This window comes from Macaca mulatta, chromosome 11, assembly GCF_049350105.2.
Source record: "Macaca mulatta isolate MMU2019108-1 chromosome 11, T2T-MMU8v2.0, whole genome shotgun sequence".
NCBI classification, from domain to species: domain Eukaryota; kingdom Metazoa; phylum Chordata; class Mammalia; order Primates; family Cercopithecidae; genus Macaca; species Macaca mulatta.
Genome location: NC_133416.1, coordinates 124,316,020 through 124,343,329, shown reverse-complemented (window position 1 = coordinate 124,343,329; position 27,310 = coordinate 124,316,020). Strand labels below are relative to the sequence as shown.

General features: G+C 50.0%; 1 protein-coding gene and 1 long non-coding RNA gene across 7 annotated transcripts in view; one reads left to right on the top strand and one right to left on the bottom strand.

Annotated features, from left to right (window-relative positions):
• TESC (tescalcin) overlaps positions 1-27,310 on the top strand; it is a 79,290-nt gene that overhangs the window by 18,173 nt on the left and 33,807 nt on the right. For 4 of the 6 annotated variants that reach the window (XR_013400558.1, XR_013400559.1, NM_001257539.1 and 1 more), the window contains 2 exon segments: positions 6,229-6,298; positions 25,519-25,599. Coding sequence is in view for 4 of the 6 variants with exons in the window: in NM_001257539.1 (NP_001244468.1) it covers positions 6,229-6,298; positions 25,519-25,599 (151 nt within the window). In the remaining 2 variants the exon portion in view is untranslated. 6 annotated transcript variants of the gene reach the window in all.
• LOC144333132 (uncharacterized) lies at positions 16,543-26,060 on the bottom strand. The gene is made up of 2 exons (XR_013401527.1): positions 25,076-26,060; positions 16,543-18,030 (listed from the first exon to the last, which is right to left on the bottom strand). It is a non-coding gene; the product is annotated as an uncharacterized LOC144333132 (long non-coding RNA).

Here is a 27,310-nt window from a genome sequence, read left to right as displayed (position 1 = left end):
TTGAACTCTTGGGCTCAAGTGATCCTCCCACTTCAGCTTTCCAGAGTGCTGGGATTACAGCCATGAGCCACCACACCTGGCCCATTCCCCCAGTTTCTTTTTTTCTTTTTTCTTTTTTTTTTTTTTTGAGACAGAGTTTTTGCTCTTGTTGCCCAGGCTGGAGTGCAGTGGCACGATCTCAGCTCACCGCGACCTCTGTCCCAGGTTCAAGCGATTCTCCTGCCTCAGCCTCCCGAGTAGCTGGGATTACAGGCATGCACCACCACGCCCGGCTAATTTTGTATTTTTAGTAGAGACAGGGTTTCACCATGTTGGCCAGGCTGGTCTCAAACTCCTGACCTCAGGTGATCCACCAGCCTCGGCCTCCCAAAGTGCTGGGATTAAAGGAATGAGCCACCATACTTGGCCCCCCAATTTCTTACTGCTCTAAATAGGCAACCATGATTACCCTGGTATGTTCAGCTTTATATGCCTATCTTAATTCCTCAGGATTTGTTCCTAGGGATCAAGTTCTGGTGCAAAGGGTATATACCTGCGCTGCCCAACACAAATAATAATGTGAGGTATAATCATGGTAAATTTTCTAGTAGCTGTAATGTAATTACATTATGTAATGTAATTCTAGATTTTCTAATTAAGGCAAGTAAATTAATGGTGAGATGAATTTTAATAGTGTATTTTATTTAGCCCATTATATTTAAAATATGATCACTTTACCATATAATCAATATCAAAAGTTATTGCAGTCGTCTACGTTCTTTTTTGTACTTAGTCTTCGCCGGCTGATGTGTGGTTTCCACTTCACCACACCTCAGTCTGGGCTCACCGCCTTCAAGGGCTTAGCAGCCACTTGGACGGGTAGGTGTGTTCTTTCACATTGAAGTTTCTGATAGTGACAGTTCACCTCCATCCCCAAAAGATTAGGCCAGTTAAACTCCCACCAGCCCCATGGACTGGTGTGCATTTCCCTCAGGTTGAAATCTAAAACCAGAAATAATGAGGTCCAGCTGCCAGGAACCAAGGCCAATCTCTGCCCATCATCCCCATGGCAACTGTGACCTCAGGGCCCTGGAGAAGGGCTCAGAGGTGAGGAGCAAGAAAACTGGAAAAGCTTCCAACCCAGGAGCCCTTGAGGGAAAGACAGGTCCTTCCATGGGCTTTGGGACCCTCACATGCATCAGGTGCTTATTCGAGGGGCCCTGTTGGGAGCCCAGGGTTAACCCCGGGGGCGGGGGCGGGGGTTGGGGTGGGAGGCGCAGTTAGGAGGAAGCAGCTCACCAGGCATGTCGGGTTAGACCAGCTCCACCTGCTAGGGCCTGGGGTGTTCTGAAAGTCAGTTCCTGAGGCTTCAGAAATCATCCTTTCTCTCAGTCACTGTGCCGGAGGAGTCTCGCCTGAGCTGTGAGCTGAGCCCTTGGCTCCAGGGATTTGGGTGTCAAAAAGAGGGTCCCAGAGGTGGGAGGTTGTCTTCCTAATCCTTTGCTTTCAATCAGGCAGGACAGAGGGAGTATGTGTATGTGAGTTTGCATGTGTGTGCTTGTACTTCCCCCCTCCCATCACCCAGGCTTGAGTGCAGTGGTACGATCTCAGCTCACCGAAACCTCTGCCTCCCGGGTTCGAGTGATTCTCCTGCCTCAGCCTCCCAAGTAGCTGGGGTTACAGGTGTGCACCACCACGCCTGGTTAATTTTTGCATTTTTAGTAGAGATGGGGTTTCACCATGTTGGCCAGGCAGGTCTCAAACTCCTGGCCTCAAGTGATCTGCCTACCTCAGCCTCCCAAAGTGCTGGATTCCAGGTGTGAGCCACTGCACCCGGCCTTGCAAAGCACTTTGGATGCAGTTAACTGGAAACTATTAGATAAACTTGATCTAGGATGATTTGTATACCTCTTCCTAGCTGTGGGACCTTGGGCACATCCTGGAGTTCTCATCTCTAGAATGGGCGTAGAATCATACCTACCTAACAGAATTGAAGGAGAGGGTTGTAGCAGCCCAGGCTTATCCAAGTACAGTTGAACACAGAGGCCAGAAAATGGCAATGCTTAGTTAATGTGTTAATGTCTGTCCTTGTTGTTATGATTATTCAGTAATTTGTTTTTTAAATAGCTTTATTGAGATATAATTCACACATCATGAGATTCACCATTTAAATTGAACCCCATAGTTTTAGTATAATCACAGGGTTATGCAACCATCAAAACAATATAATTTTAGAACATTTTTATCTCTCTCCAAAAGAAACTCTGGTGCCCATTAGCGGTGTCTCCCTGTTCTCCCTCTCCAGCCCCTCCCCTCCCTGGCCTCAGGCAACCACTGTTACACTTTCTGTTCCTATGAATTTGTCTCCAACTCCTGACCTCAAGTGATCCACCCGCCTCAGCCTCCCAAAGTGCTGGGATTACAGGCGTGAGCCACCACGCCCAGCCATAACTCATCTTTAATAGTGGTTGTTTAGGTGCACTTGTTTAGCTGTAATTTCTAATCATTATTTATCATCAGATCAGTGTGGTTTGGGGGTTAAGTGATCATACAAAGGGAGACAGACAAATAAAAACAACAACAACAACAACAACAACACAGAACTACATGTTTTCTGCCAGACAGGCTGAGTTCAAATTGTGGGTCTGCCTCCATCAAGGTCAGTGACCTTGAGCAAGTTACATCCCTGCTGAGCCTCAGTTTGTTCTTCTGTAAAGCGGGAATAGTCAGTCCCTCACAAGGTCATGGAAGGAACTGAAGAAGATGATGTGTGCCTGGGACATGACTCAGCCAGTGATGATTCATTAATCGCAGTATTTATGAGATCTCTCAGCCATCCAGATGGGATCATGTTGTAGGCTGAAAATCTTCATTCCAAGACGAATACATGTACATTGTACATTAGAGAAAAATTGGAAAATATAGATGAACCAAAAGCAAAACAGTCTTTCATCCAGGTATTGAGATGAGAAATAATTATTATTTCGGGGAAAATAACTAGGATTTTTAAATTACTTAAACACAGTTGTATATTTTTATGTCTTTTCCACAACACAGAGTTGCGCTTTCTTGGTAGCAAGCTGTTTTTAGGCAGTGTATGTGGAATGTATTTCTATGCAAATACACAACTGTCACTATTAAAGGCAGTATACCTAAAAAAAATTTTTTTCCTCCCTCTTGCACTCTAAAGGCGGTATACTTAAAAAATTGGCTAACCATACCAAAAAGTGTTCAACCAATCTGTTTTTTGCGTTGCTTTTTTTTTTTTTTCCCCCGGCAGTCTCGTTCTGTTGCCAATGCTGGAGTGCAGTGGCACGATCTCAGCTCACTGCAACCTCCACCTCCCGGGCTCAAGCGATTCTCCTAGTTCAGCCTCCCGAATAGCTGGGATTACAGGTACCTACCACCACGCCTGGTTCATCTTTGTATTTTTAGTAGAGCCAGGGTTTCATCATGTTGGTCAGGTCTCAAACTCCTGACCTCAAGTGATCTGCCCACCTCAGCCTCCCAAAGTGCTGGGATTACAGGCGTGAGTCACCGCACCTGGCCCCAATCTGCTTTTGATAGTCACTTAGGGCAAGTCGAATTTTAAGCCATTTTAAAGAGTGCAAAGTTGAACACATTTATGTATTCATATTTTTGTACCTGTTGTGTCTATTATTTTAGGATACATTTCTGTCAAGTGGAATTACAATTTTTTTAAATTTTTTATTCATTTTTCTTTTTTCTTCCCAGATCTCCTTTAGTCAAGGAAGACCAACACTTTTTTTTTTTTTTTTGTAAATGTTTTGTTGTGATCTAGTACACATCCAGAGCAGTGCATCACTCATAAGCATACAGACAGTTCTTTGAGGTTTCCGAGCACACAACTATGTCAAGTGTATGGAGGTCTAGAAATGGAACATTCCTAGTACCCAGAACTCCCCTTTGTACTCCATTCAAGTCACTCCTCCTGATCTCATCCTCCAAAAGTCATTTACAATGTTAGCGTCATCTACGATGCCTCCCTTAAGAGCAGCCACTGTCTTGACCTCTGACATTGTAGTTGAGTTTTGCCTGTTTTTGAACTTTATGCAAATAGGATCATAAAGTATGTACACCTTCCTGTCTGGCTGCTTTTGTCTGTGATTATCTATATTGTTCATTTTCGTTGCTGTGTGCTATTCCATTGCTTGACTATACTACACATTAGCACTCTACTCTGCCATTGTTGGGCATGTGGGTAGTTTCCAGTTTAGGGCAATTCCAATGGCACCACCATGACATCTTTGTACGCATGCTTGGGTAAACCGAAGCATGCATTATTTGTGTATTTACCTAGGAGTGGAATTGCTAGACCATGAAGTATGCCAGTGTCCTTGCTGACATACCTATGATATAAATGGCCATATTTTCCTGCAGAAAGGTAGAAATTGCACTTTGATGATTCACCTCACCGTTCCAAGTGTCAGTGGCTACATCTGTAACAAGAGGATACAGCCCCCTCCTAGAGTGTTGGGAGGAAGAGATGAGCTAATCATTGGAGCTATGCCCACAGGAAGTAGGGAGCCCTCAGTCCGGGTTGGCAGCCTTAATGAACTGCTGGAGATGCTTGAGAATACTGAGCTGTTGATTCTTGAAGAGCCTGAGACCAAAAAACAATGAGTAGGAAGTGAGGTGACCAGTTGACCCCAGAAATTAACTGTCTTTGTAATGGGAGCAAAACAGGGCTTAGGGGTAGGGAATACTGGGAGGATTGAGGTGGGAGGTCACATCTCCCTAGTCCAGCCCGTGTTTTGGAAAAGTTTGCGTGAACTGTATAGTCCCCAGGAACCAGACCTAAAGGCCTTGAGCGCCAAGGTACTCTGGGCAGACAGGCGATATTACTTCGTGGTGAAGGCTGGCTTTGGGGTCGCACAGACTCAGAGTTCAGTCCCAGCTCTGCCTCTGTGTGTTGTGGGATCTTAAGTGCTCTCTGAGCTGCAGTTTTCAACTTATAAAACTGAAATAAAGGCCGGGTGTGATGGTTCACACCTGTAATCCCAGCACTTTGGGAGGCTGAGGTGGGCGGATCACTCAAGGTCAGGAGTTCAAGACCAGCCTGGCCAGCATGGTGAAACCCTGTTGCTACTAAACATACAAAAACTAGCTGGGCGTGGTGGTGTGTGCCTGTAATCCCAGCTACTTGGGAGGCCGGGGCACGAGAATCACTGGAACACGGAGGCAGAGGTGGCAATGAGCTGAGATTGCACCACTGCATTCCAGCCTGGGTGATGGAGTGTGACTCTGTCTCCAAACAACCAACCAAACAACCTGAGATAATATCCACTCACTCACTGAGTCGTTTTGGTAATGAAGTGAGAAATGCAGATCATTGTTTAATATTGTACATTTTTTAGAGATAGGGTCTTACCCTGTCACCCAGATTGGAGTCCTTCCATTTCTTTGCTCCACCAGATTCTCCATACATTTCTCAGTATAGGTTTCCCAGATCACGTCCAACACCAGCCTGAACCCTTATTTCCTCTCGCTACTCATCTGACTCCGAGTCTGTGACTATACAAAGCCCCTTTCTCAGCTAGGATAAAACTCATCTTCTGGAGTGGAAGAGGAAGGGTCAGACAACCAGATGCAATTTTCTCTTGACTAGGCCTGGTGGCTCATGCCTGCAATCTCAGCACCTTGGGAGGCCGAGGCGGGCAGATTGCTTGAGTCCAGGAGTTTGAGACCAGCCTGGGCAACATGGTGAAACCCTGTCTCTCTAAAACAAATAAACAAAAATTAGCCAGGCATAGTGACGCATGCCTGTAGTTGCAGCTACCCAGGAGGCTGAGGTGGGAGGATCTCTGGAGCCCAGGAGGTAGAGGCTGCAGTGAGCCGTGATGCTGATCGTGCCAGTGTATTCCAGCCTGAGTGATGGAAGTGAAACCCTGCCACAGAAAGCAAAAGTTTCTCTTTAGTGGGCTAGGGAAGGTCAGAGGCTGGGAGAATGGCCTGCTTCATGACTGCCCTGTCTCTGGGGCTATTAGTAATAGTTGTATTATTATTACTAAGGCAGTTGGAACTGATCACTGCAGAGCTGTGTTTCTGGGAAGAATGGGAAATCCTTTCTGCTGCTTCACCCGGCACTCCCTTTTGCCATGGTGGGAGACGCTTTGAGAAAGGGTGCGGCAGCCGGTGGGGATGGGGCAGAGGAATACCTGCAGCCTCCCTCTGACGGTCAGTGATGTTTTCTTCTGTCTTGTTTTTCTCTCTTTCCCCACTTCTCAGTCTCATCAGATCAGATCGAGCAGCTCCATCGGAGATTTAAGCAGCTGAGTGGAGACCAGCCTACCATTCGGTAAGGCCGGCAGTGGGTTTGGGTGCTGGGTGGGGCCATGCCCTTGCAAATTTCTTGTCCTGTTTCTTTCCTTGAGTGCTGAGTGGTAGGGGGAGGGTGGTAGTTTTTTCTTTCTTTGGAGACGGAGTCTCGCTCTGTCGCCCAGGCTGGAGTGCAGAGGTGCCATCTCGGCTCACTGCAAGCTCTGCCTCCTGGGTTCACGCCATTCTCCTGCCTCAGCCTCCTGTAGCTGGGACTACAGGTGCCTGCCACCATACCTGGCTAATTTTTTGTATTTTTAGTAGAGACAGGGTTTCACCGTGTTAGGATGGTCTCAATCTCCTGACCTTGTGATCCACCCGCCTCGGCCTCCCAAAGTGCTGGAATTACAGGCATGAGCCACTGTGCCCAACCAACTGTAGTTGTTTTAATGCTTCTGGTCTCTTCCAAGACAAGATGTTCCTAAACAGTAAGGAAAGAACCACTTCTGTTTCTGTGAGGATCACACAATTATAAATTATAACTAGCGTGGAAGCGAGGAAGGGCTCTTCAGCCACCCCCTGCCTCACCCTGATTCCTCGGATGGAATGTGCTTGGAATCTCAGACACATATGGAGGACCTGTTAGATCCCAGGATCCTGCCAACTGCCAGACACACAAAGATGAATCAGTTGTGGTAGAGCCCAACTTAGGGGCTTGGGCTGTCATCAGGACCTCTGTCTTTTGGCTCCCCTTCCTTAGGGTTAGTTCCAGCCTCAGGCAAGATGGGGGTGGCTGCCTCAAATTTCTGTTAAGGAAAATCAACCTTCTGCATTATGTTTTGTTAATCTTTTAGATACCCTTTAGGTTGCTTTTTAATGAAGAGGAATGAGGAATGCCTTAAACTGTATTCTGGTTGAATTATTTGTTATTTGGGTATTTCTAACTTTTTTGAAACACGGTCTCGCTCCATTGCCCAGGCTGGAGAGCAGTGTTGCGATCATAGCTCACTGCAGCCTCAATCTCCTGGGCCCAAGCGATCCTCCTGCCTCAGCCTCCCAAGTAGCTGGGACCACAGATGTGCCATCACACCCAGCTAATTTTTAAATTTATTTTTATTTTCGTAGAGACAGGGTCTCGCCGTGTTACTCAGGCTGGTCTTGACCTCCTTGACTCAGGTGATCCTCCTGCCTTAGCTTCCCAAAGTGCTGGGACTACAGGCATGCACCACCATACCAGCTAATTTTTTAAAGTTTTTGTAGAGGTGGGGGTCTCACTATGTTGCCCAGGCTGGTCTCAAACTCCTGGCCTCAAGCAGTCGTCCCATTTCTACTTCCCAAAGTGTTGGCACTACAGGCGTGCACCGCTGCACTAGACCTGTTAATTGTTTTTTGTTTTTGTTTTTTTTGGAGACGTGGTCTTGCTCTGTTACCCAGGGTGGTCTTGAACTCCTGAGCTCAAGCAGTCCTCCTGCCTTAGCCTCCTGAGTGGCTGGGATTACAAGCGAGTGCTGCTTGAGTTACTAACAGCTAGGTTAGTGAGAGGTCCTTGCCAGTGACTTGATCATCACACAGAGTTCATGAGGAAGCTTCAAGTTGAACAAATTTCTTTTTCTTTTTTTTTTTTTTTTTTGAGACGGAGCCTCACTCTGTCGCCCAGGCTGGAGTGCAGTGGCGCGATCTCCGCTCACTGCAAGCTCCGCCTCCCGGGTTCACGCCATTCTCCTGCCTCAGCCTCAAGAGTAACTGGGACTATAGGTGCCTGCCACCATGCCCAGCAAATTTTTTATATTTTTTAGTAGAGACAGAGTTTCACCGTGTTAGCCAGGATGGTCTCGATCTCCTGACCTCGTGATCCGCCCGTCTTGTCCTCCCAAGGTGCTGGGATTACAGGCGTGAGCCACCGCGCCCGGCAAGTTGAACAAATTTCTACCATAAACTTCTAACAGATGTAGTTTCCTAAAATAAGCATTCGGAGTCTCAAGGTTACAGCTTGTTGGAACTTTGAAACAAACCTTTTAATACTCCAGGAAACGCTTCCTTCTTACTAAACACACTTAAATTTCCCCTAAGTTTTATGGAAACTGACATATAAATGTCCACTTTCTCTTGTGTGTCTAAACACAGGTGTATTGTTAATCCAGTATATTTTATTCTTAAGTCAATTTCAAGAGCTCAGATTCTGACGGTCTGTTGGTTGTTGTGGCCTCTGGTCTCAGTTTGATTGCATCCAAGGCCAACTTAAAGACAATTAAGACTTATACCTTTAATTCTACACATCTAGCCCACCAAGCCCAGTGGAGGGGAGAGAACCTGAGCCCAGCGAAAGAGTCACCTGGCTTCTCATTGGCTCTGATGGGGTCACGGACCTGAGTCTGAGCCAATCGCCATAGCCAAAGACCAGACATACAAATGTTTTCCTCCAGAGCAGTAAGGTCCTGGGGCCTGTGGTCAGCTCAGCATCCCCCAAGGGCAGGAATGGAGGGTGGGTGGTTTCAGTCAGGGCAAGGTGAAACCTCCTTGGGCCATAGGCTGAGGAGTGTGTAGGGTAACACAAGTCGGCCAGGCACTGAGTTCTAACAGAGTGGCACATATGGACTCTGGATGTTGGAAAATAGAGTGTCAAGGGTATGCCTTGCTTGTTCCTTCAGAAGTTCATGAGCAGTCTGGGCAATATAGCAAGACCCTTTCTCTACAAAATGTTTAAAAATTAGCCAGGTGTGGTGATGCACACATGTAGTCCTGGCTACTTGGGTAGCTGAGTCTGGAGGATCGCTTGGACCCAGGGGTTCAAGGCTGCAGTGAGCTCTGAGTGCACCACTGCACTCCAGCCTGGGCACCAGAGCGAGACCCTGTCTCTTAAAAAGTTCGTGAGCATCTGCTCTGCACCAGGTGCTTGGTACCTATGCTGGTAGAGGCAGCCACTGTGGAGCTCACTGTGGAGGATGTGGGAAGGCAGAGCCCCTTTGTCCTCAAGACAGTTTTCCAGCAAGTGGAGCCCCCAGCCCTGAAACAAACCGCCTTGGGCTTACTGTTATGCATCTGATGTTAGGTCCATCCAAGCTTGAGTGGTGAACTTTAGGTTCATATTCTACATGCATAGAGATGCAGAGGCAAAAACCCAGGCTTCGGAGTCCAGCTGTATTATAATCCTTCGTGCTATTGGCTCTGTGGCTTCGGGCCGGTCACTTCATTTCTCTGAGCCGGTCTCCTCATCTGGAAAGTGAGCATGGTCACTTGGGATTTGATTTGAGCGTTAAAAATGAGCAGTGGGCCAGGCGCTGTGACTCACACCTACAATCTCAGCACTTTGGGAGGCCAAGGCTGGAGGATCGCTTGAGTGCAGGAGTTCAAGACCAACCTGGCAACACAGACCCCATCTTTAGGGAAAAAAAAAGAGCAGGTGCAAGCAGGGCAATTTAGCTCTAAGCTGGGTTCACAGGCATTTGACAAATGGGACTGTTATTATTCTGCCCCATCCTGAGGGTCTAATCTGAGTGTGGTGGGGCCCCAGGTGCTGTGTGAGGAGGAGGATATGATGCCGTTGGAGGCCCCTCCCACTTTCAGGTTCCAGGCGCTGAGCCCCTGATGCATTGCCTAGCACCCTATCATAGGCTTATGAGGGGACGTACTAAAATGGCATTCCCTACAATTTTTTTTCCAACTTGAGTGTGCTCGAATCACCTGGGAATCTTGTTGCCATGCACGTTTTGCTTCTGCAGTTCTGGGGTGGGACCTGAGACTCTGCATTTGTAACAAGTGCCCCCCTTGCCAGGCACTGTGGACAGCACACAGTAGGTCTTCCATGGTTCAGTGGGTGCAGCGTTCTCCTCCTGCAGGAGCTGAGCTGGCGCAGCCTCTCTGCGCTGATGGCGCTGGGCTCCTACCTCCCAGGCCTTACCTGCCCAGGCTCAGCTTAGAAATGTGAGCCGTTGGTCCTGCCCTGCCACCCCAAACCCTGTTTGCCCCTCTTCTGCACACCCCTCCCCAGGACCTCATATGTAGCGCCCTTGCACAAGCCCTCAGTGTGCCTGCCTGGCAGGGTCACTCAAAGGAGCCAGTGAGCAACCTCCGCTCAACAGCCCTCTGTGGCTCCCCAGTGCCATCAAGGTCATCTTCGTGTTCTTTAAGTGGGACTCACGCAGGTGTGTAGATGCTAGCTTCTGCTTTGCTGAGGCCTTAGTGTGGACCACATCCTCCAAGAACCTCTCCTGCCCCCGGAAGCCCCACAGCCTCCTCCTGGGGGTGCTCCATCCAACATTCACAGCACAGAATTATAACTGCCCCCCATCCCCTTGCCCCAGCAGACTGTGGCTTCTTGGTGGGGGCAGGAACTGATTGCCTTTTTCCTTGGCCAAAGTGCTGAGTCCAGGGCCTGTAACACAGTAGGTGCTGTGAGAGTAGTTAAATGAACAAGTGAAGGGATGAATAAATGAATGAATGAAAGAACAAAGGAATGAAGAGTGAATGTAATGACTCACAGAATTCTTTCCAGCACAGAAAGCATGGCCTACGTGAGGCCTGTTGTCATTAATAGTACTTCCCTTACTAGGTTGACGTAATCCAGGTGAAAGACTTTAGCAGAGGTCTTGGCACATAGAAACAGCTCCCAAATGTAAGCGCTTATTATTTGAACCTGTTTTATGTGCTACACAGCAGAAGCGTGTTACTTCGATCTTTTTTTAAAAAAATTTTTGACAGAGTCTCGCTCTGTTGCTCAGGCTGACGTGCAGTGGTGCAACCTCAGCTCACTGCAGCCTTGACCTCCCAGGCTCAAGTGCTCCTCCTGCTTCAGCCTCCTGAGTGGCTGGGACTACAGGTGTGCGCCAGCATGCCTGGCTCATTTTTTGTATTTTTGTAGGGATGGGGTCTTACCCTGTCGCCCAGGCTGACTTCAGTCCTACAGAACGCCACAGGAGGTAGAGGTAGGGATGCTCACTCTCCCCATTTTACAGATGGGAAAGTAAGGCTAGAGAGACAGGCCAGGTACCTGGCCCTGGGTCACACAGCTGGGAGGAGCTGGGATTTGAACCCAGTGCCAAGATCTTGCTGTAGGAAGCTGGGGCATTGCCTTGTTTTGCGAGTGATCTCTGAGGACCTCAGTCTCCCTGCCCTGCTATTGGGGGTGGGGGAGGTGCGTTTATAATTCCCGTCACCACCGCCCTGGTCTCAGAGCTTGAGTCGGCTTCGAGGTTCGTGTCAGCTGCACGCAGTGACAGCCCCGGCCCAGCCTGCAGGAAGGAGGTGACTGACCACAGCTTCTTATGCAAACAGGCCTACAGGAAGGGCCTCCTCCCAGCCTCCCAGAACTGCTTTGCCTAATCCTAATCCACCCTCCAGGGCTGAGAGAAGGGAGATGGGGTAGCTTTTCAAGGTTCCCCTGGGCTTTTCCTGCCCATCTTCCCCTGAGCAGCCCTGGCTTGGGAACTGGTCCTCAGTGCTGTCCCCTCTCTGCCAGGGGTTTTCTAAGTGACCCCAGGCCTGGTCTTCAACCTCTCAGATCCCTGGCACATATTGGAAGCTGTCCGGCAGGCCTTGGGCTGTGCTGAGGTTTCAGAGCATGGACAGAATTCCTTTTCTTTCTGGGGACATTCCCCCTACATGAAAATGGCATTGATTGGGGTTCCCTAGTGAAGGCCCCTGACACCCCACTATAATCTGCGATGAGGGAGAGGGTGCCACCTTCTTTGCCCCCTCCCGCTCAGACAGCAAAGGGCCCACATGCTTATGAAGATCCCACAGGAGGCTTGTGAAGACCTTGAATGCAAAAGTCCCCTTAAAAATGATCATTCAGAACCGCAGGCTTTAGATGCTGATGAATAAGATTTGTAGGTTGCACTTAAAAGTTTAAAGAAGAATTGGGTTTCTAAATGTGCAGCTTAACAAATTGAATATAGCGTTACAAACTCCCATGAGGCAACTGATGGACCAAAATTGATTTTATTTTTAAGCCACCGTTTCTTATCTGTGTTGGGCCTGGTCCCATCTCTTTCCAGAAATCATCTCAGGACATCTAGGGGAAGGTTTGTCTTGCGGCATTGAAAGCCCCACTTCAAGGCCTTACTTTTATGTGGGTTCTTTATAGAGCCCAGTACTTGAGTTTTAGACATTCATATTGTTGGCCGGGCATGGTGGCTCACTCTGTAATCCCAGAACTTTGGGAGGCTGAGGCTGGTGGATCACTTGAGGTCAGGAGTTCCAGACCAGCCTGGCCAACATGGTGAAACCCCATGTCTACTAAAAATACAAAAATCAGTTGGGCCTGGTGGTGTGCACTTGTAATCCCAGCTACTCAGGAGGCGGAGCAGGAGAATTGCTTGAACATGGGAGGGGGCGGGGCGGTCGCAATGAGCTGAGATTTTGCCACTGCACCCCAGCCTGGGTGACAGAACGAGATGCTGTCTCAATTCATTTTGTTCTGTTCCTTTTTTAAAAGAGAGCACCCCCAAATTGTATATGCTTCAGGATCCTCAAGACCTGAATTCATCCAGACCACAAAGCACTGAATTCTGTGGCCTCTTGGCAAAATGCCTAAATAGAAAAAAAAAAAAAAAAAAATAGAATGTCTGTCTAATTCTAACACATTCATTAGCTACCTACGATGCGGGGGACTCTTCCCCTGTCCTTAGAAATTTTCCTTCTAGCAGAGGAGACCTCCACAGGTAAACCTGTTAACAGGTCAGAAGTTTAGATGATGAAGAAAATACAGAAATGGCTGCTTGCACCTTTTCTTTCTCTTTTTGGACCCCTTAACTGGTAAACATTTTAAACAGCAATTTTTAACTTCCTGATGTCTCCCTGGCCGGCTTATCAATGCCAGAAATAGACACTTTGGAATACTTCAGACATAGTGGTGCAGGCCATTAGGAGGCATGATTAGATAAAGCCATGTTAGAAAAAATATTTTTAGATTCATCAAGCCGTTGAGTGTGGAGTAATTCCGGAGGTAAATGCAACCACAGACGCACACAGGGAAGAGAAAAAAAGGGACTCCATGCTTTGTGTCGAATGCCACCAACGTGCAGCCCCATGTTCTGATAGCCCAGACAGCGGGGCGTCAGCAAAGTGTCCTAACTCCAGGTCCTGTTTTCCTTCCTTCAGCAGTGTCCCTTTTGTTTTTTTCTTTGAGACAGTCTTGCTCTGTCGCCAGGCTGGAGTGCTGTGGCACGATCCACGATCTTGGCTCACTGCAACCTCCCACTCCCAGATTCAAGCGATTGTCCTTCTTCAGCCTCCCAGATAGCTGAGATTACAGGCGCCCACCACCACACCTGGCCAATTTTTGTATTTTTAGTAGAGACAAGGTTTCACCATGTTGGCTAGGCTGGTCTTGAACTCCTGACCTCAGGTGATCCGCCCACCTCGGCATCCCAAAGTGCTGGGATTACAGGTGTGAGCCACCACGCCCGGCCCCTCAGCAGTGTTCTTACCACTGCTCTGTCATTTGCTGAAGTTCCCACAGGGTTGGCCCAGTGTAGTAGCTCACACCTGTAATCTCAGCACTTTGGGAGGCTGAGATGGAAGGATTGCTTGAGTCCAGGAGTTCGAGACTGGCCTGGGCAACATAGTGAGACTCTGTCTCTACAAAAAAAAAATTTAAAAATGAGCCAAGCATGGTGGCACGTACCTGTGGTCCTAGCTACTCGGGAGGCTGAGGTGGGAGGATTGCTTGAGCCTGGGAGGTTGAGGCTGCAGTAACTTGTCTTGCCACTGCACTCCAGCCTAGGTGATGAAGCGAGACTGTCTCAAAAAGGAAAAAAAAGCACAGGGTTGTGTGCAGAAACGGGAGCCCAGCTGCCATTAGCAGAGTGCTGATGTGTGCCAGGCACTGGGCTCAGTGCTTACGTGGTCTCAGGAACCCTCTGAGGTTGACATTATTATCGCCATTTTAGAGATTAAGCAACTGAGGCCGTACTGTGTAATTTTAACTTCTTCGTCTTCAGCGTCAGTCAAGAAGTAACTTCTTGAACTTCAAAAGCAAAGCTGGCTGATGCAAGAGGTGTAGCCTCAAACCACTGCAGTGTTGTTGCTCTTCACCAGGATTAAATCCCCTTTTAACCCAGCCACTTTGCTTTGCTTTTAACCTGTCTATGATGTGACCACTTTTTGAGGGGATGGGGGCAAGATCTCGTTCTGTTATCCAGACTGGGGTGCAGTGGGGTGCACTGGGGTGCAATGGTTTAGTGCAGCTTCCGACTCCTGTGCTCAAGCGATCATCCTGCCTCAGCCTCCTGAGCTGTAGCTGGGACCACAGGTGTGCACCACCACATCCAGCTAATTAAAAAAAATTTTTTTTGTAGAGATGCAAGTCTCACTATGTTGCCCATTTTGGTCTCGGACTCCTGGCTCAAGCAATACTCCTGCCTCAGCCTTCCAAAGTGCTAGGATTACAGGCATGAGAAACCATGCCTGGCCTCAACAGCTTTTTTTAGAAATACTATACTCATAAGGAAGCTGCCGAGGCCCTACCTAGCTCAACAGGCTGTTTCGCCATCAGACTTTAATGTATTCCAACAGGCAGCGAGTCCTCCCTTTAAAAGCCTCAGCTAGGATGATGCACATTCACTTACAGAGGAAAACCTGCTACGGTAGCTGTAAAGATGCCCAGAAAAGACAGCGGGCGTGAGGCAGCTGGACTCGCACATCTGCTTAGGTGAGAGTGTTCAGGCAGACGTGAGGAGAGCCACAAGGGTGTGAAAAGGTGCGGAGGCGTTCCCGAGGCAAAAAGCAGCTTTCTCAGTGGTCTTAGTTTTATTAGCGTGTACTTGCATATAAAACTTTTATAGAGATTCTTTTCCCAGGATGATTGATACTGACATGGTCCTTGCTTACAAGCCTGCAAATGTCCAGGGCCTTCCGTGATGGGTTTTAGAGCTGAGGATCCCATGGGGTTGAGAAGGGAGTCTCCCCTTCCCCTCCTGGGGTGCTTCTGTTCTGATGCTTATGTGTGTGAGGGATAGTCAGAGACAGAAAACTAGCACATCAGCCAGTTCATGCTATAGCATGAGAAATATACTAAAGATTGGCTGGGCACAGTGGCTCATGCCTATAATCCCAGCACTTTGGGAGGCCGGGGTGGGCAAATCACTTGCGGTCAGGAGTTCCAGACCAGCCTGGTCAATATGGTGAAATTCCATCTCTATTAAAAATACAAAAATTAGGCCGGGCGCAGTGGTTCACGCCTGTAATCCCAGCACTTTGGGAGGCCGAGGTGGGCGGATCACGAGGTCAGGAGATCGAGACCATCCTGGCTAACACGGTGAAACTCCGTCTCTACTAAAAATACAAAAAATTAGCCAGGCGGGGTGGCGGACACCTGTAGTCCCAGCTACTCGGGAGGCTGAGGCAGGAGAATGGCATGAACCTGGGAGGTAGAGCTTGCAGTGAGCTGAGATTGCGCCACTGCACTCCAGCCTGGGGGACAGAGCGAGACTCTGTCTCAAAAAAAAAAAAAAAAAAAAAAAAAAAAGCCATTCATGGTGGCGGGCGCCTGTCGTCCCAGCTACTTGGAAGGCTGAGGCAAGAGCATCTCTTGAACCCAGGAGGTGGAGGCTGCAGTGAGCTGAAATCGCACCACTGTACTCCAGCCTGGGCAAAAAAAGAAGAAAAAATACACTAAAGGAAGGAAATGGGGCAGACAGCCATCCCCTGGAACCCTAGAGAAGAGAGGGTGCTTGGGGTAGGTGGTCATGGAAGGTGCCACTGGGGAGGCCACATCTGCGCTGAGACCAGAAGGAGAGAAGGAGCCAGTGTGTGAAGAGAAGAGGGCGGGGAGGTCTGGGCAGAGGGCCCAGCACATGAGGAGAGTCAGAGAGTTGGGGCAGATCACAGAGGGTTGCCTTTGCCCTAGCGATGACTTGGGCTTCTTTTTGTCCTTGAAATGAAATGCACAGCGGTGGCCTGAAACACCAGCTGTATGTTAGCTCCTGCTGTTTTGGTTATTGTTTTGCTCCGTTGCCCAAGCTGAAGTGTAGTGGTTCGATCTCGGCTCACTGCAGCATCAGTCACCCAGGCTCAAGTGATCCTCCTGCCTCAGCCTCCTGAGTAGCTGGAACTTACAGGCATGTACCACCCTGTCCGGCTCATTTTTTGTAGAGATGGGGTCTTGCCATGTTGCCCAGGCTGGTCTTGAACTCCTGGGCTCAAGCAGTCCACTCACCTCAGCCTCCCAAAGTGCTGAAATTATAGGTGTGAGCCACTGTGGCCGGCCAGCTCCTACATCTGTATGTCCTCCCAGGACCGCTCCCCTGAATTCCTAACTCACGTAGCAACTGCCCATTCACTTAATATCCAAAAGGCATGCTGCGTAACATGTCCGTTTCAAAGCAAGCACCTCCTCATCCCTTCCAGAGGTCCCCTGTTCCTCTGTGGTGAACGGCAGCCTCAGTTGCCTGCAGTGGTCACCTTTGATTCCTCTCTTTTTCTCAGCCCTGCTTCCAGTTACTCAGCAAACACTGCCATTTCTACCTCCCACCGAGCCTGGAATTTGCTACTCCTCTCCCCTTCTTCCTCTGCTCCCCCAACCCCTGCCCTCCTCCAGCTGCCGTGGTCTCTTGCCTGGGCTACCCCAGCAGCCTCCTCCCTGGTCCCCGTGTGTCTGTGTTCACTGCCTGTCCACCATCCAGGCCCGCAGTACCATGTGGCAGGGTCCTGTGAGAATGTCTCTTCTCTGCTGAAGATGTTCGGTCTCACCCATTGGGAGTCCGAGCCACCGCTCAGGCCTCTCAGTGTCCTGCAGGCCCCTGCTGCACACGTCTCCCCAATTGTTTTTGCCCAAGTTACATGAACACTCTTTCTGATCCCCACCCCAGGGCTCTAGCTCATGCTGTTCCTTCTTCCTAGAATGCTTTTCCCCTAGAGCCGGATTTTTGAGGCTGGGCTCTGGGTCTGGATAATTCTTCATTGGGGGTTGTGCTGGGCACTGTGGGGTGCTGAGCAGCATCCCTGGCCTCCACCCACTAGATGCTGGTAGCACCCTCCCCACCAGCTGGACACATGGCAGTCGAGAACCTCCCCTCCTTCAGGTCTCTGCTCAAATGTCACTTTTTTCCCTGTGGCCTTTCTGTGATCAACCTCATTTAAACTTGTGTCAGCCTCCTGCAGTCCCCTTTCCTTTCTCTGCTGAATTTCTCTGCGAAGTACTCATCACTGCCTGAGATACTCTATTTCCCATCTGTTTTGTGCTCTCCTAGATTCCCCATAAGGGATCCTGTCTGTCTGATTTACCTCTGCAGCCGGCACCTAGAACAGTGCCTGGCTCCTCGAAGGAATGCTTGTCGTGTCGCCGAGTTGCTCTCACTGTAAGAAGTCAACGCCAGGTGTCGGGGAAAGTGGGGGACTGACATGAGGCAGGGACAGGGATGAGAAGGTGTGTGCCTGGGGGAATGGTCTTGGCGACATTGTCCAGCTTTTGAAAGAGGCATTTGCCAGGAGCAAAAAGGACCAGTCCTTTCTTGCCAGAATCTTCTGTGCAGAAGTGTGGGTAGAATTGCCTGGTACATCTGAGCAATTCCAGGTGCTTCGAAACATTGAGAGATTAAGAGGCCAGCAGGTCTCACGCATTCATGTGCATGTGAATGCCCGGGAGATTGCATTAAAATGCAGGTTCTGTAATCCCAGCACTTTGGGAGGCCAAGGCGGGAGGATCACTTGAGCCCAGGAGTTCAGGACGAGCCTGGGCAATATAGCGAGACGATGTCTTTACCAAAAATAAATTGGGTGTGGTGGTGCACACCTGTAGTCCCAGCTGCGCAGGAGATTGAGGAGGGAGGATCACTTTAGCCTGGGAGTTCAAGGCTGCAGTGAGCCATGATTGCACCACCGTATTAATGCAGGTTGATTCAGTAGGTCTGGCGTAGGGAGAGATGGTGCATCTCGAATAAGCTCCAGGTGATGCAGATGCTGCCGGCCCAGGAACCACACTTTCAGTATCTTGGCTACTGGGAAGACACGTGCTGAGTGACACGCAGTCTCTGCCTTCAAGAGTCCCCATGGGGTCTCAGCTTCCCCACTGTGGGGAACGTCAAATGCTGAACAGTGAGTGCAGGAAGGGGAACTCAGAGGGGCACTGGGCAGGCGGCCCTGCAGAGGAAAGACCCAAGTGGCCCCCTCAGTGTGGGGAGCCCTGGAACGGTGGAAGTTCCAGCCTGAGAATCTGGGGCCTGGCTGCACCCTCACCTTGGAGGTCGGTTAGCCTTGCGGTGGTTGGCAGGGGTTGGGGAACGCCACGCTCAATACCCCTAGAGAGAACTTTGCAAGTGAGCTGGGCCCCAAAAGCTGCCGGAAACCAACCCACAGCACGAGGCTTGAGGAAGAGCCCAGCCCAGTCCTCGGTGGTTTTTTGAGTCTGGTCCTTCCCTTCTTGTCGGCCTGACGCTTGTCCTGCCCGCTTCCTGGGTCCCAGATGGGGCCTCTCGGGCGGGCGACTGGGTGCTGGGTGAGAACAGTTGCCGAAGGAAGAGCGTTCTCGCTCTTTCTCTCTTTAAGGTGAAAATGCACAACCGGAAGGAAGGAAGTGGTGAGCGCGAGGAAGCGCAAGACAGTTTGAGCCAGCCTGGAGATGGAGCTGGAGTCCCATGCCAACTCTAGCTGTGTGACCGGGGCATAGTACTTTTGTCTCCCTGGGCCTTGTGTTCTGGTCTGTAGAACAGGATCATCATTGTTGCCACTCATGATTATGTGGGGTGATTAAGTGTTGCAGTGCTCAGCACAGCCTGATGTCGTGAGAGCCCTTCAGGACTCCAGGGGGACATTCTGAAGCCCCCAAGGCTCACGCCGTCCCGCAGGAGGCCTGGAAGGTGTGTGGTCCTGGAGCCCTCATGGGCAATCCCCGCTACCTTGGTGGTCACTGGGGCAGCACCACTGGCCACTGAGAATCAGCTCCGGCTGAAGGCAGTGACCTGCCGTCAGCCCTGGGCTCTGAGGTGAGGCAGAGCCCGTTCCCATGGCTGCAGCCTGGGCTGAGACACCTTTAGCCAAGCCGGTTCATCCAGCCTGGCGGGAACCTGGGGAGGAAGGAAAACAAAACTGACACGAGTATTGGTGGAGCATGAAACTGATGGAATGAAAAGGTTAGTGCGTCCTAAGTGCTGGACTCAAGGCCAGCGCTCTCCTTGTTGAAAAGGGACATTGACAGGTTTTAGGGAAAGTCCCTGCAGGCCAGGCACCACCATGCCACTGTCTGGGTCCACCAGCTTCATTCTTAACAATGAGAAGTGGCTTCATCTCTCTGCCTCAGTTTCCTCATCTTTAAAATGGGCACAGGCCGGGCGCAGTGGCTCACACCTGTAATCCCAGCACTTTGGGAGGCCGAGGTGGGCAGATCACCTGAGGTCAGGAGTTTGAGACCAGCCTGGCCAACATGGTGAAACCCCGTCTCTACTAAAAATACAAAAATTAGCCGGGCATGGTGGCGCACACCTGTAATCCTAGCTACTCAGGTGACTGGGGCACAAGAATCACTTGAACCCAGGAGGCAGAGGTTGCAGTGAGCAGAGATCATGCCACTGCGCTCCAGCCTGGGTGGCAGAGTGAGACTCCGTCTCAAAAAACAAAAAAAGTTAAGAAGATAAAGTGGGCATAAGCACCTACTTTATAGGGTTGTTGTGATCTCTATGTAATAATGTAAAGCTCTTAGAATAGTTCCTTCCATTCTGAGGGTATATAGGTTAGCTGCTGTTAGATTATTATTATTACTACTATTAATACTGCTGCAGCGATTACTGTTGCTGCTGCTGCTGCTGCCGTTATTACTGTTATTATTTTAAAATTAAGAGCTTACCCTGTGTCAGGCAGTCTGCTCAGCATCTTATGTGGATTTATCTCATTTGGTCATCTAATTAGCCCCATCATGTTACCTGGATATTCCTATGATCCCCATTTTACAGGTGAGAACTCACAGCTTGGAGATGTGCTGTGATTACTCAAGACCATGTGCCTGGTAAGGGGCAGAGCCTGGGCCAGCACCCCTCTCCCCACCTCGCGTTTGACCCTGAACCATCCCCTTTGATATGGGAATAGGTCTGCACCCATCTCACAGATGAGGAAACTGAGGCTCCAAGAGTCAGGCACCTGTGGTGAGGGGGAGGTGAGAGTCAGGTGTGGGCATAGCAGGTGCCTATGGAGAGAGAGAGCAGAGGCAACGGGCTTCAGAGCCATTTACACACCTGCTGGGGGTTGTGAAGCCAGGACCTGGGGACAACACTGTGTCCCCAGCTCAATTCCCAGCAGGTCAGGCATGTCTTATTGCTGCTGGTTGGGGACAGGCCTCTTGTGTTGAGTTAATTTCTTCTCCAGGCACATGGGTCAGGCTCCTCTAGGTGGTTTCTCCCCCACCTCTCCTTCCTCTCTCCTGGGACATTGGGGTCTGCTCTCCTTCCAGGGTCTGGACACCTGGGCCCTGGGGAAGGGCAGTGCCTCAGGATGGACCAGACAAAGAGGGAAGCCCTGCCCGCAGCCACCTTCATTATTATTCGCTTCATTATTTGCTCAGCAAACCATTTATTGATCACCTTGCTAAGCCCAGCTGTGCAAGGCATTGAGGACAGGGTGCTGTGGAAATCACAGGGTCCCCATCCCTCAAGCTGCCATCTGTGGTGCACTCCCAGTTCACCAGACACCGTGCTGAGCATGTTGCGGACTTGATCTCCTCTAAGCTGTACAGCAATCCTGTGAGGTTCCTGTTTGCAAAGGAGCAGACGGAGACTGAGTGTGGCAACGCCGTTTGACCCAGGTAGCAGAGCAGGGTAGAACCCAAGTGTGATTCCAGAGGCTGTGCCCGTCACCCCTCAGTCAGTATCAGTGTACCCTCTTCACAGAAGAGAAAACTGAGACCGAGGAAGGATTAGCAACAGCCAGTGAAAGCCAGAGAGGGTTTGGCTAGCAGCATAGCAGCCAGTGGCTTCTCTGTTCTCCCAGATTCCCTCTGGAGCTCCTTGTGGTCCCTTTCTCAGTCCGGGAATCTGGGCCTTGGAAAATGGATTCTGTTCGGGTGGCCAGGGAGAGTAGGACAGCAGGGTATCTGGTGAGAGCATGGCTGTACTCTACCTAGCTTCCAAGCTGACTCTTCCACGCCCCCACTGGGTGAGCTGGGGTAGGTCGCCAAAACCTGTCTGCTGAGCCTGAAGCATCAGGGATAATAGGAGCCCTTGTGGGGTCGCTGGGAAACGAGATGGCTCCGGCCAAGTCGCTCGCACGTTTGTGAGCTGTAGCTGTCATTGTCATCCAATTGTGATTTTGTAGAATGTGATCATCTCTCCTGGTAACCTTGACTCATTCAGGGCTCTGGTCTCTGTATTCTGTCCCCTCCTGTGGTTGCCTCCCACTAATGAGGAAAAAGGGCAGAGCATCGAGCTGTCTGCCAGCAGTGAGGGTGTGACCTGCACAGAGAAAAGCATGTGTCACACACAGAGGGACTTTCACAGACGGAACATGCAACAGAATGTTCCCGGTCCCCAAAAGGCCCCCATGTTCCCTCTCGATCACCCCCAACTCCGAGGCAGTTCATCACCCCGACTTCTAGCCGCAGAAGTTCGTGTTGTCACTTTGTGTTCTTTACATAAATGGAGTTGTACTGCAGTAGCACAGTGGTTCATTTTTGTTTTTTTAAAGACTTATTAGGCCGGGCGCGGTGGCTCACGCCTGTAATCCCAGCACTTTGGGAGGCCGAGACGGGCGGATCACAAGGTCAGGAGATCGAGACCATCCTGGCTGACACGGTGAAACCCCGTCTCTACTAAAAGTACAAAAAACCAGCCAGGCGAGGTGGCGGGCGCCTGTAGTTCCAGCTACTCGGGAGGCTGAGGCAGGAGAATGGCGTAAACCCAGGAGGCGGAGCTTGTAGTGAGCCGAGTTGGCGCTACTGCACTCCAGCCTGGGCGACAGAGCAAAGACTCCGTCTCAAAAAAAAAAAAAAAAAAAAGACTTATTAGAAAATTTTAACAGCTTTATAGAGATGTAATTCACATACTGTAAAATTAGCCCATTGAAAATGTCCAGTCCATTTTAGAGCACCTCAGAAGCTCCGCACCGGTTAGCCATCACCCCGCCCCAGCCCCTGGAAACCGCATCTCTCCGCTTTGTCTCCCTGTATTTGTCTTTTCTGGATGTTTCCTATAAATGGCATCGTATACCAAGGGGCCATTTGTGTCTGGCTTCTCCCACTGAGCATCATGTCTTCCAGGTACATCCGTGCTGTGGCATGGATGAGAATCTCGTTCCTGGACAGGTGCAGTGGCTCAAACCTGTAACCCTAGCACTTTGGGACGCTAAGACAGGTGGATTACCTGAGGTCAGGAGTTTGAGACCAGCCTGGCCAACTGGTGAAACCCCATCTCTATTAAAAATACAAAAGTTAGCTGGGCGTGGTAGCACATGCCTGTAATCCCAGCTACTTGGGAGGCTGAGGCAGGAGAATTGCTTGAACACGGGAGGCGGAGGTTGCAGTGAGCCGAGATCGCGCCGCTGTGCTCCAGCCTGGGCACCAGAGAGCGAGACTCCATCTCAAAAAACCAAAACAAAAAACCTTGTTCCTTTTTATGGCCGAAAAATAATCTTATTTTTTTTCATGGCCAAATAACATCCCATCTCTCCGGCCAGCTGTTCCAAGTCTGCCTCCTTCTTTGGAACTGGGTTCCTGGGAATCTAAAACATGAGTCTGCCCTGACGCGGCTCCTGAGTTTGGCCAGAGGCCATGAGTGAGCGCAGCCGAAAGGCCTGGGTGGGAGGGACAGGAGGCCATGCCGGGGACGCAGAGGGACCCAGGACCGGGTCCTGCTGTGCCTCTCCATGCCTCCATCCCTACCCCTCCAGTGCGTAAGGTGGGGCAGCACAGGGGCCAGCAAGGCGTTCATGGAATCTTCCAACTCAAACAGCGTAGAATCCCCCGTGTCTGTTTTGCCTCCTCCTCTCCAGCATCTGTCTTAGTGTTGAATCCCACTTCCAATGACTGTCCCGCCATCTCTTCCCACCCAGAGGTCCTCATTTTCAGTGGGCTGATTTCCTCCGCCTTCCCTACCTGGGCCTGATCCCTTTTTCCCTAGGCACCAGCCTGTGCGCTGGGTCCTTCCCAAGACGCTGCCTGTGGAGGCTCATGGAGCAGAAGGAAAAGGTGAGCAGGAAGCATATTCAGAGAACCCAGGATGGCCTTCTGTGAAGGGCAGGGGAGGAGGGCAGGCAGGTGAGGGAGTGACTGACGCCCCTGCCTGCAAACCTGCAGCCTCTAGGACTCAGCAATACCTCTGCCAGCTACAGGGTGTCCTCCTGTGAAATTCACGCTCCCCTGTCCAGAGCCAAGCTTTTTTTGCTCTTTTTTTTTTTTTTTTTTAAGAGATTGAAGTCTCACTGTATCACCCAGGCTGCAGTGCAGTGGCACCGTCGTAGCTCACCATACCCGTGAACTCCTGGGCTCACACAATCCTCTTGCCTCAGCCTCCTGTGCTGATTGCTAGCTGGGACTACAGGCGTGTGCCATCACGCCTGGCTGGCTGGCTTTTTTTTTTTTTTAACAGCTTTACTGAAATGTAATTCACGTAATACAACTCAACCATTAAAATGTGCAATCCAGTGACATTTGTATGTACAGAGTTCTGTCTGCATCCAGAACTACAGTCAATATTAGAACATTTTCATCACTCCCAAAAGAAAGCTGTACCCTCAGCTGGCCCTGAGTTTGGCCAGAGGCCATGAGTGAGCCCAGCCGAAAGGCCTGGACAGGAGGCCATACTGGGGACACAGAGGGACCCAGGAACCAGGGCCAGGTCCCCAACCCCCTGACCACCACCAATCTGCTTTCTACCGCTGTGTATTTACCTATTCCAGAGAGTTCATGTAAATGTAATTATGTAATATGTGGCCATTTGTAACGGGCTTCTTTCACTTAGCATAAGGTTTTTTTGTTTGTTTGTTTGTATTTTGAGATGGAGTCTCAAAACTCAGAAGTTTTTTGAGACTACAGTCTACCAGACTGTAGTGCAATGGTGAGATCTTGGCTCACTGCAACCTCTACCTCCCGGATTCAAGCAACTCTTGTGCCTCAGCCTCCCAAGTAGCTGAGATTACAGACGTGCACCACCACACTCGACTAATTTTTGTATTTTTAGTAGAGATGGGGTTTCACCATGTTGGCCAGGCTGGTCTCAAACTCCTGACCTCAAGTGATCCGCCTGCCTCGGCCTCCCACAGTGCTGAGATTACAGGTGTGAGCCACTGTGCCCGGCCTCGCTTAGCACCATGTTTTTTAGATTCATTTGTGTTGTAGCATGTATCAGTACTTGGTTCCTTTTTATGGCTAAAAAATACTCCATTGTGGTTGCAGTGAGCCGAGATTGCGCCACTGCACTCTAGCCTGGGCGACAGAGCGAGACTCCGTCTCAAAAAACAAACAAACAAACAAACTCCATTGTGTGGACTACATTTTATTTCTCCATTTATGAGTCGACAGACGTTTGGGCTGTTTCTGCTTTGTGGGTGGGGAATGCTGCTGTGAAATTCATGCACAGGTTTTTGTTTCTCTTGGGCATATCCCTAGGAGTGGAATTGCTGGGTCATCTGTTAACTCCATGTTTAACCTTTGAGGACCTGCCAGACTGTTTTCCAGAGCTCCAAGCCAGCACCCCACTGCTCTGAATACTTACCTGGGGATTTGAGGATAGGTTTCAGGCAGTCTCTGAATCCCCAGAATGGACACAAATCCCATATCTCTGCATTTTTTTGAAGATGAATGTCCAGTCCACCTCTTGGATTCTCAAAAGTATCTCAAGCCCAGGCCAGTGGCTCATACCTGTAACCCCAGCACTTTGGAAGGCTGAGGCAGGAGGATCACTTGAACCCAGGAGTTCAAGACCAGCTGGGGCAACATGTCAACCCCTTGTCTCTCCAAAAAATTTTAAAAATTAGCTAGGCATGGTGGCATGCACCTGTGGTCCTAGCTGCTTGGGAGGCTGAGGCAAGAGGATTGCTTGAGCTCAGTAGATGGAGGCTGCAGCGAGCTATGATCGCACCACTGCACTCCAGCCTGGGTGGCAGTGAGACTATCTCAAAAAAGAAAAGTATCTGAGCCTCCAAATCCTCCTTGCCTTTGCCCAGTCTAAAGGTTAGAGGAAGGGGCAGGTAAGTGAAGCGTATTCCAGTTCTGTCTCCTAACTCTGAACTATTCTCGTGGGGCCTGTTGGGGATCCAAAATACAGCTTGATACAGGATGAAAATGCCAGCTGACATCTGCTGTCTTTTCCTACTCTCTTCCTGGTATCTCTTCTTGGAAACCAGCAAGGAGAACTTCAACAATGTCCCGGACCTGGAGCTCAACCCCATCCGATCCAAAATTGTTCGTGCCTTCTTTGACAACAGGTGGGCGTTTTCCCCTGAACCAGCCCAGTGGCAAGCACCTCTGTGTTGTGTGACATCTCGTGGTACTCATTGCCCAGAATGGCCCTTTGAGCTTATGCCCAGAAGGGGGGACCGAGCTGGGTAGGGGTTATAAGCACAGGTTGGGGGTTGGACCATTCTGGATTCACAGCTGGGCGACTGGGCAGCTCACTCAAGTTCTCTGGGCCTCTGTATTTGTTATCTCTGGCTATGTAACAAATTACCCCAAAACTTCATAGATTAAAACAATAGCCAGGCATGGTAGTGCACACCTATAGTCTCTGCTACTGGAGAGGCTGAGGTGGGAGGATACTTGAGGCCAGAAGTTCGAGGTTGTAGTGAGCTGTGATTGCACCACTGTTCTCCAGCCTGGGCAACAGAGTGAGGCCCTGTTTCTAAAAAAAAATAAAATGAAAACAACAATTAAAAAAGAATAATTCTCTTAGAAACATTCTAAGACAACTGTTGAGGAAGACTTTTTAAAAAAGAAAATTCAAGCCTGGGCATGGTGGCTTATGCCTTTAATCCCAGCACTTTGGGAGGTCAAGGGGGGCAGATCACCTGAGGTCAGGAGTTCAAGACCAGCCTGGCCAACATGATGAAACCCTTTTTCTACTAAAAATAAAAGAATTAGCAGGACGCTGTGGCTCACGCCTGTAATCCCAGCACTTTGGGAGGCCGAAGTGGGCAGATCCCTTGAAGTCAGGAGTTCAAGACTAGCCTGGCCAACATGGTGAAACCCTGTCTCTACTAAAAATACAAAAATTAGTTGGGTGTGGTAGTGCATGTCTGTAATCCCAGCTACTCAGGAGGCTGAGGCAGGAGAATCTCTTGAACCCGGGAGACAGAGGTTGCAGTGAGCCGAGATTGTGCCACTGCACTGTCCAGCCTGGGCGAGAGTCAGTGAGACTCCATCTCAGAAAAACGCTTTCCAGTTTTTCTTTTTTTTTTTTTTTAATTATCTCATCATTTCTTTGGGTGAGGAAAGGAACCTGGGTGCAAATTAGCTGGGGGTCTCAAAGACTCATTAGCTTCAGCCAAGGCATTAGCTGGGACTGGGGTCCCTCACCTCGTGGCTCGACCAGGGAGGCTCTGTTTCCAGGTTCAGCCTTGTGGCTGTTGGCTGAAGGCATCTCCTGGGCCCTCCACAGAGCTGCCCTCAGCATGGCAGCTTGCTTCCTCCAGAGCCAGCCGTCTGAATGAAACAGCGGGACATCCCACTATCTTTTTGTAACTGACACCCCATTCCTCCTGCTCTGTCTCTTCGTTAGAAGTGAGTCACTAGGTCACCCCCCTCTTGATGGGACAGCACAGGGACGTGACTACCAGGAGACACAGGGATTTGGGGGGCCATCTGGGAGGATACCTCAGTTTCACCATCTCTAAAATGGAGATAATTGGCTGGGCGCGGCAGCTCATACCTGTAATCGCAGCACTGTGGGAGGCCAAGGCCGGCAGATCACTTGAGGTCAGGAGTTCAAGACCAGCCAGGTCAACATGGTGAAACCCTGTCTCTACTAAAAATACAAAAAATTAGCCAGGTGTGGCGGCGTACACCTGTAATCCGAGCTACTCGGGAGGCTGAGGCAGGAGAATCCCTTGAACTCGGGAGGTGGAGGTTGCAGTGAGCCGAGATCACACCACTGCACTCTAGCCTGGGCAACGGAATGAGACTCTGTCTCAAAATAAAATA